The sequence below is a fragment of the Poromitra crassiceps genome (assembly GCF_964638095.1).
Source record: "Poromitra crassiceps genome assembly, chromosome: 2".
NCBI classification, from domain to species: Eukaryota; Metazoa; Chordata; class Actinopteri; order Beryciformes; family Melamphaidae; genus Poromitra; species Poromitra crassiceps.
The window spans coordinates 35,009,618-35,019,617 of NC_139624.1; the positions used below are offsets into that span (position 1 = coordinate 35,009,618).

At 44.4% G+C, this 10,000-nt stretch overlaps 1 protein-coding gene across 1 annotated transcript in view; it reads right to left on the reverse strand.

The window, feature by feature from the left end:
* The window catches only part of prickle1b (prickle homolog 1b), a 42,589-nt gene that overhangs the window by 12,215 nt on the left and 20,374 nt on the right, over positions 1–10,000 (reverse strand). Inside the window, exon 2 of the mRNA XM_083632247.1 lies at positions 2,277–2,474. Within this exon, the coding sequence (XP_083488373.1) occupies positions 2,277–2,462 (186 nt within the window). The 5' untranslated portion in view covers positions 2,463–2,474. The remainder of the gene's footprint in view (positions 1–2,276; positions 2,475–10,000) is intronic.

Below are 10,000 nucleotides of genomic sequence, written 5' to 3' on the forward strand. Positions count from 1 at the left end.
ATTGTGAGTTTTTCATAGCAATGTGGATTCTAAGACATTTGGACTGTTTCTATGTATAGAGAGGAGACGCTGAAGATAAAAGGCCTAGGCTCCAGTTTGTTTTATGGCTTTATTACGAATATAATGTTGTTCACGAATTGATGGCCTGATCAACATCCCACACTCCTGACAACACTGCTGAGAGAGGCTGGGCTGGGCTTGAGGGGAGGGGAGGAGGGGGAAGAAAGCAAGACAGACAGAGGCCCAAAATAGACTGATAGCACGACACAGATGTGAATAAGAGGAGAGGAGGGGGGAGGAAAAGGGGGGAGAGAAGAGAAGAGTAGACAGGAGAGGAGAGGGGTGGGGGGAGGGGAGGTGAGGGGAGAGGAGGGGAGAGGAAAAGGGAGGAGAGGAGGTCGGTGGTTCGATTCCCGGCTCCTCCAGTGTGCATGTCGAAGTGTCCTTGGGCAAGACACTGAACCCCAAATTGCTCCCGTTGGTGTGCCAGCACCCTGCGTGGTAACCTGCCGCCATCGGTGTGTGAATGGGTGAATGTACCTACTGACTGTAAAGCGCTTTGGATAAAAGCGCTATATAAATGCAGGCCATTTACCATTTACCATTTAGAGGAGAGGAGAGGAGAGGACAGAGAGGGCAGCACGGATATTGAATCAGGAATAACGACTGCTGACTGTGTGTGTCCTCATTTTGTGACACTGTGGGGCAAACACTGTCGATCCCAATCCAGTTCCCGGCACCCGACTGTGAAACCTCTCCCCACACAAGATGGAAAATGTGAAGTGATTCCCCTCGACAGGGTAGAGGAAACATGTGCATTCAGACAGGGTAGAGGAAACATGTGACAGGGTAGAGGAAACATGTGCATTCAGACAGGGTAGAGGAAACATGTGACAGGGTAGAGGAAACATGTGACAGGGTAGAGGAAACATGTGACAGGGTAGAGGAAACATGTGCATTCAGACAGGGTAGAGGAAACATGTGACAGGGTAGAGGAAACATGTGCATTCAGACAGGGTAGAGGAAACATGTGACAGGGTAGAGGAAACATGTGACAGGGTAGAGGAAACATGTGACAGGGTAGAGGAAACATGTGACAGGGTAGAGGAAACATGTGACAGGTTAGAGGAAACATGTGACAGGGTAGAGGAAACATGTGACAGGGTAGAGGAAACATGTGCATGACAGGGTAGAGGAAACATGTGACAGGGTAGAGGAAACATGTGACAGGGTAGAGGAAACATGTGCATGACAGGGTAGAGGAAACATGTGACAGGGTAGAGGAAACATGTGCATGACAGGGTAGAGGAAACATGTGACAGGGTAGAGGAAACATGTGACAGGGTAGAGGAAACATGTGCATGACAGGGTAGAGGAAACATGTGACAGGGTAGAGGAAACATGTGACAGGGTAGAGGAAACATGTGACAGGGTAGAGGAAACATGTGACAGGGTAGAGGAAACATGTGACAGGGTAGAGGAAACATGTGCATGACAGGGTAGAGGAAACATGTGCATGACAGGGTAGAGGAAACATGTGACAGGGTAGAGGAAACATGTGACAGGGTAGAGGAAACATGTGCATGACAGGGTTAGAGGAAACATGTGACAGGGTAGAGGAAACATCTGACAGGGTAGAAGAAACATGTGCATGACAGGGTAGAGGAAACATGTGCATTCATTCATTGCCCTGAAAAATATGGAGGACATCAAACGGTCATCGCTGAGTGAGCGCTGCAGGACATGCGTATCTTAAAACACACTAAAGTAAAAAATAAAATAAAATCACAGACAGATGCTGAGCTTCAACACTCTGCACTACTCCATTAGCAGGACATAGGGAGCAGTATGTGTGCACATCACCTCAGCTGATCCCATGCTGTTAGCATGCAGCTTTCTGCACTCATCCCTTAAGGGGAAATTCCACCCTCAGATACTCTTACACTGTTATGTATCATCAATTTGTGATGTTCAATGCCTTCCAGCACTTATTTTGTGCTGAATTGTTGTGTTTTACTTTTTTGGTGTATCACTTTCCATCAACATGCCCTGTCTACTTCTAGTTCAGTGACACATTTCACACTGACTTTTAACAACCACCAGACTATGTGCCTGGAGTTGTCCTATTGAGGTGGAGAGAATAGTGATCATTTCCACTATTCTTCACTATCATTTTTCTTCTCTAACAATCATGTTCATATATTCAAATGGTCAAATTGAGTAACTTTGGAGCAAAACCCTTTGTGTGTGTGTGTAGTTATATGTGACAGCCCTACCTGCTCAGGTCTGAGTGCAGGTGGCACCCAGGCGTACTCTTCCAGTGCACAGCCAGAGTCATCATCTGAGGTGGAGCTCCTCTGGAAGCCCAGGGATATCTTCCCCATCTTCCCCCCGGTACGAGGCTCCATCTCCAGGCCTCTGGGCGAAGGACGCTCCCCTCTCTCACCGCGCTCCAGGTTCATCACACACGGGCGCTGTGGAGGAAGGGGGAGATTTAGGAGCCATATTGAGCTTAGAAAAGAGAGCGTTTCTACCTTTTCTTCTCTAGTTCTTTCAGTGCTGATCACTTCACTATCATCTTTCTATGGACACAATACTTGTTGCTTCTATTGTCAGGGCGCTGTGGCTTTGATCCTTATCTTCCTTGGCATTGGTTGGTTGTTATATTGATGACCTACCTACAGTAGGTCTAGGATTATTATTTTTTTTACTTTATTGGATGTAAGCTCCTACTTTTGCACTTACTGTAAATTCCTCTGTGTAAGAGCATCTGCTAAATGCCAACAACAGTCAATTAGTTTTAGTCACACATTTTCTCCATTTGTGAAGAAAATAGCTGTTTTGATCTCAGGAGTGTTTGAATTACACAAAACATTCCCAATCTATAAGAAGAATAGGTGAGTGAATGAAAAGTCTCTCAAAATGAGACGTGAATCAGCTAGTTTGTTCCCTAGAGAAAGGACAAAGAGTGACGAGACGAAAATGTTTCTCATTACCACATCACATGATCCATTATAGATGCTTGATAAGGCACTCAAACATGTGTAGTGCCTGATCCCATTTTCAAAGGGTACAGAAGTCAAACAAAGATACTGACACAATACAATGCAAAACACTGTGCTTTGCCAGTATGGGTGCATTGTACATTGATTCAGTGAGAAAACATACTAAGCTGAATGACAGCTGACTGTATGTATCTCACATTGCATGAATGGCATACAGGCTCATTGTTATGTCTGTATTTCCGTTCAATTGCATGATTGTTTCTAATAGGTTCTACTTGCTGTGCTTCAGTGTAAAGCATGATAGTCTTCTTGACTTTGTCACCGTGAAAATAGTAGCACATCTGGCACATTTAGCCAGTTCTTATAATAACCTATGATTGCAACACTGACATTATGCAACAGTAATGTTCATTGGTTGTAGCCACCTGACATCTGCTGCTCTTATCCACTGATCTATAAAGTACTGAATACAGTGGTGAGATGATAAGCAGTTTACCAGCTTGTGTTGGGACAGTGGCTGCACAGATGTTACTGTGCATAATGTGAAGAGAGGAGAATAGCTATTATGCAAGTGGATGTTTTTCTCCCTTCTTTGTTTACATTCAGTATGAGTTGTGAATGTGATTATGAAAACTAAACTATAGCGAATAAGTAGGTGGCAAAATAAAAGTTAGCATGCAAAAAGTAACAGCAATCCCAAAAAGTTTCCACACAGCTACTCAAACTGTAACTGAATCCAAGTACTTTTAGTTTCAGTAGCGTTTTTTTTCTCTCTTCCTTTTACAAGCTGATAAGAGTTGGTCTGTCTGTACATGAATGGGGAATAATCTGTCTCCTCACTGTCTCCCACCCTCAGCAGTAGCCCTCTTATCTCAGCAGCCATGTTCTTCAGAGAGTCCCCTCAGCCTGATAACAGTGCTTTGGTCTCAAGGTGTTGAAAAAGCCACTCCTGCCTTGCCGTGCACTGTTCTGACGCCTTGACGTGCACATTTGCACCAGAATAGAGCTTGTTTGGGTAAAAACAGTTGGAAAATTCACACAGCCCCTCCAAACTCTATGCAGGTTTGCTCTTCAGACAAAAGTGGCATACTCAGACACATTAAGGTCCTGATGGCTTCTATTGACGAAACGACAGAAACATTATGCAAACTTTCAATGCAATTCATTTAGAGCCAAGTGCTGCAGTCTAAACTGAATAGCTGAGTTGAAATAACCTGAAAAGGGAAAATATGAATTATTGTTGCCTGGTGCACCAGAGAAGATTCTGTAATAGCCGATTCCGATTTGTTGTTGGCATGTGAGGGTGGAGAGGTTGTGAAACAGTGTCTATCATTTCAGTTATGAAGTTTATTTACCTATTGTGTCGCCTATTTAATTACCTATGTTATAGCTTAAACTGGGTTGTGACTTGGGCTGAAATCCATATCTTGGTATTGTGATAACACTAGAAATCATCCATTGCTAGTTTACCATTCCATGTGTGGTTATTCTCCCTTCCTGCGTCATGTGCTTTTTCTTCGTGATAAAATGTATTGATTGACCTGGGCCTCTCCCTAATCACTATGCCTCCCTGCTGCCCCATGTGGCAAGTAGCCAGAAATGCTGAGAGCAACTGAACTCAGCTAATGAGCCTCGATATAGAATGGGAATATATTCTGTGTCACAGTCTTACCACAGCTCACCATGTAGCTGAGGAATGGGGAGAAACTGCCCCAATTAGCATACAGTTGAATTCCATTTCAATAGGGCTCCGGGCCTCAAAACATTGAATTTGTAGATGATGAAGCTGTTAAAAGTCAAACCACTCTTATCACAGGGCACGGGGTTATTTGGGTGCTGCTTTGTTGTTCAGTGACTAATCTATCAGGTTTTATGGTAGGATAGATAATGTTATCACTCAGAAGCTTTTCTAAGCTCTTCTGAACAGTTGACGGCTTTATCTCACGTAGCCTAGTTACAGCCTAGTTAAAGTGGTGCAAATAGGTGAAGTCATTTTTTTCCGCTCCCTAAGATCACACGAGTTTGTAAGAAGACGTGTTTTGCCGGCTTGCACTTTAAGGATACAGGGTTATTCCCGATGCTAAAGTTTTCATGTGCTTGTGCTTTCTTTTCCAGGTATAGAGCTGAGGCTCTTAACCTGAGGGACTTATAATAACACTTACGACAGACACACAGGGATCACATCTCTCTGGGTTCAGACCACCTGGCCACCAAAACCATAACATTGCAAACATTATGTAGGCTACAAAGTGAGTGGACACGTTAGAAAAGTTAGGCATCAAAATGACTGTGATTGATAATGTAAAAAGTGTAAATCTGTCACTTTCACATGCGTAAGCATTTGCCAACGAGGTCTGTGGTTTTCAGTGAGGTTAAAACATCAGATTTCTTTACCACTCATGTATGTCTAGACTCATGCTGCCACATGCCATGAGTTTTTTATTCTATTTTATTGTTTGTCTGACATGTAATGTATTTGTTGTCTTGGAAGGAAGACGAGCTGGGGCCTAGGTGTCAGCTAATGGGGATCCTTTTTAATAAACAAATAATAAACACTGGGCTTTATCAATTAAATCTACTATATATATATACATATATACGAGGGATCAGCCGAGCAGCATTTTGGTAAACAAACTGCACTGGGTGGCAACGGCTATGGAACCCTATGGCGCCTGAGTTTGAGCGTCTGACTCTCGCCGGCTGACCGTGTTTACAATTTAAAAACGGCGACAGTTCACACAACTTTAAGACGACATGCATATATTATACATCAAACTCTTGAGCTAATTCTGCTCTCACTCAGAATGTCAAAATATAAGCGATGCGATGTATAGTTTTTGAGATATTAACGTTTGTTTGGCACAACTCATACTAGTTAACTGCCGCGGGGTTACGCATTTTTGGGTGGCAGTGACGTCACGCTGATTCGTCATATATACGTACTTAAAATATTGTCCATCCTTTTTTTTATTGTTAATTTCCACGTCTTGTCATGCAAGACAAGACATATTATTGTCATGCAGTGGATAACTGGATATTAATGAGCAGATTGATTGTTTGAAGTGTGATGATGATCTACCAGTTAGGTCATCCATTGTCCTGTTTAATGATCACTATCGTGACACACTTTAGAGGCATGTACCCGGAACATAATAGTAAAAACATAATATTTTAACATGTCTCACATATATTTGAATATGAATGGAGAAAATGGTTCATTTTTCATTGCTTTAAAATTTATGGACCAATAATTTGCACCTTCAGAGTGTCTTTCCTTCTTGAGAGTTTACCTCATGAACTCTGCTTCCTTCTAACCCTGTCTGTCCTCCTCTGTCCTCTCATCTCAGAAGTTGCAGGGAAAAGGCGACCCTGGATTCCTGAGCCAACATACACAGCAACTCACATTACACCATGTCACCCCTTGGCAATAACACAATGTCTGTCTTTGTCAAAAACAAAAACAAAATGTCCACCCGCTCCCCGTCTACGGCCGGGCCACGGTCGAGACGTGAGGCGAAGGGGGTTAAGGAGGGAAACTTTTTGAAAAAGGCATTTAAGGAGTCACAACGTTGGGTCTGTGTAAACACGGGCCAGATGGAGCAGCTAACGGATAGCTGTGTGTGCGCCTCCCCAGTTAACTGACACGTCTAAAGGGGCTTTCCTTGGCCGGCTGAGGCTGCAGGAATTAGTTAGTCAAATACATCGCATTTTCAAATGAACACAACCTCAGGCGAACAAACGCAATGGATCGTAATGTAAAGAGACGTATGACTTCCAGATTGTGTCAAAGTCTCATATTCCCTAAGTGAGAAGATACTCGTGCAAAATTATAAACTGGTGGAACACCTACAGTATAGCTCTGGACCTGTTGTGAGGCGGACTTCGAGGCATCGAGCAGTCGCCGAAACCAAAACAGTTCATTGAATGTAAGGCTGAAAAAAGAAAAGTCTATTTTTCCTAAACGCCATGGGAGTTGCTTTAGGAAAACCATTAAATTGTGGAGTTCAAAGGGCGAGGTCATCACTCTTTGACTGGCCAAGAGTGTTATTCTAAGGCCAAATGGGTGTCAGGGGGTGCACCGGAGAATTAACACAGTTTGAGCGAGACCACCTGCACACACACACACACACACACACACACACACACACACACACACACACACACACACACACACACACACACACACACACAATCACCTCAACTGCTGTCCACACAAACACAAACAGTAAGACCCAGACATGCAAGCACACGTGCGTGCACGCGCACACACACACACACACACACACACACACACACACACACACACACACACACACACACACATACACACACACACACAATCACCTCAACTGATGTCCACACAAACACTAAAACCCAGACATGCATGCACGCACGCATGCACGCATGCATGCGCGCACACACACACACACACACACACACACACACACACACACACACACACACACACAGTATCACCTTACTGCCACCCGCCACTCACACACAGCTCTGTAATCTTGAGCTAAGCTTAGCCATTCACTCTCTTCAGCTCTCTCTCAACACTTCAGCCCTGCTTTACAAAAGCCCCCACAAGCCAATGCCTTCAACATCAACAGATCTAAGTGGAACTTAGCTGCAAGTTGCCTATTTTACACAGTATAACTCGTTCTTCAACAGCGCCCTGCATTTCCAATATCAGGGAATGTACTGACCTAAGTATTAGTCGACTATCAATCTCATTTTGATCTTACCTTACCTCCAGCAAAAGCATGCTCCTCTCTCGCCACCTCCACATAAGGCTCTTAATCAATCCTACAATCCCCCGGGCGCAGTGCTCAGGCTCTGGCTACATGTCCGCAACATCAGCCCTCAAGATCCACGCTGTGGAAGTGACTGAGCTCCTCATTTAGGCATGCATCCACAGAGCAGAGGACCTGACCTCACGTCTATCTCCAGTGATGAGCAAGAGAGAGAGAGTGTGTGTGTGTGTGTGTGTGTGTGTGTGTGTGTGTGTGTGTGTGTGTGTGTGTGTGTGTGTGTGTGTGTGTGTGTGTGTCTGCGTCCACACGCACACTCTTGGGGCAACCGAGGCTCGCCGGGCCCCTCCCTCATTCCCTCTCCACCTCCTCCAACCCCCCTCCCAACCCCGCCATGCCTGTCTTCAAACACACACACACACACACACACACACACACACACACACACACACACACACACACACACACACACACACACACACACACACTTGTTGAGAGTCAACACCCCCCACCCCCTCCCATCTCTCCACCCCTTCCTCCACCAAAAAAGTCACACCAAACCCTTCACCCTGCCCCCCCCCCCCCCCCCCCCCCCCCCACCCAAGCTTTGCAAGATTGCTCCTGGAAGCCAGATGACTACTCTACTACTACTACTCCTAACCCTAGAGTAACCCTAGGAGGGGAGATTTCTGACTGAACCAAAGTAAGCTACTGCTTGTCTCCATCTTCCATTGTAAAAACATTATCATCTAATACAGTGTGGAATTAGTGTATGCAGCAGTTAATGACCATGGTTAAATGGAGGCAGGCAGAATGTCAGTTTATGGCCGTGACACACAGCGTGACACACAGCTATTCCCCGGCACAGGGGAACTGAGTTTGCAAAGTGTGTGCGTAAAGACGCAGGATAATGAAAGGCTACTCTTTGGTTTCCAGGTGTGTGGAGTCAGCTGTTGCCTCAGGTGGTCTCTCTCTCTCTCTCTCTCTCTCTGTCTCTCTCTCTCTCTCTCTCTGTCTCTCTCTCTCTCTCTCTGTCTCTCTGTCTCTCTCTTTCCTACAAGCCAGATGACCACTTGTCCACTTTCCTCCAGCAATATAGTGGAGGGTGAACCCACCGAAACTCAATTTACCCGCACCTTTTAATTTGCACAATAGTTTACTCGCCTTTAAAGGCTGATGTCAATCTTTATTACGTACATTTGTGATGTCAAAATTGTAAAAGAGTTTACGTTTGATTGGTTTTTGTTTATAATGGTGGTTGTTTGGCTTATGCTTACCACCAATTAGATATTATAGTTTTTATTTACCGCTAGGCATAATCTCTTTTTCCCTCCAGCGTTAAATATCCATCTATAATCCAGATGACTGTCATGTCCTCTCTCTCTCTCTCTCTCTCTCTCTCTCTCTCTCTCTCTCTCTCTCTCTCTCTCTCTCTCTCTCTCTCTCTCTCTCTCTCTCTCTCTCTCTCTCTCTCTCTCTCTCTCTCTCTCTCTCTCTCTCTCTCTCTCTCTCTCTCTCTCATATCAAGTGGTTCCTGAGGCCATCCAGCCTGGGACATATGATCTCATCTGCTCTAATAACATCACATTCATCTTTATTCAGCCGTTGACATGATCACATAGTGGACACAGATGTTCTGTTTTCTCAATGACAAAACAAGTGCTTTACAATGGATTACATAATCAACTATATGTCCATAACTGTATTTGTAGGGTTTGGTTACAAAATGGAATAGACACTATTTGATGAGAACGAAACCGCTTTTAAACAAAGTAATTGATCACATAATAACACTTTGACTTTATGTTAGATGTGTTGAATATAAGAGGCAGGTAATGATTCTTCTTTCCAAAACGGTATATGTATGTCTTTATATCTTTGTCTTTTACAATGTCTTCATGTGTTGTTGTTTTTCTCAGAGTATTACTGCGGCAGAATATTGACTGTCCTTCCTCCTAAGTCAATCTCATCCATCTCAGGAAGTTCTCACGAGAGGAATATGTCCACAGCCCCCCACCCCCACCCCCACCCGTCCCTCATTCCTATTTTGGAGATGTGAAGAGTGAGAGGAGAGGGGTCCCCCAGCTCTCATCTCTCACTTCAGCCAATCACAATGATGTTATTGTCAAAGAGCACTTCAACTCAGGAAGCTCCTGACAATCAATCAGAACGAGGAGTGAAGAGTCTTGTCCCAAAAGGAGATATCCACCCACCACCCCTAACGCAAAATGCCTGATATCA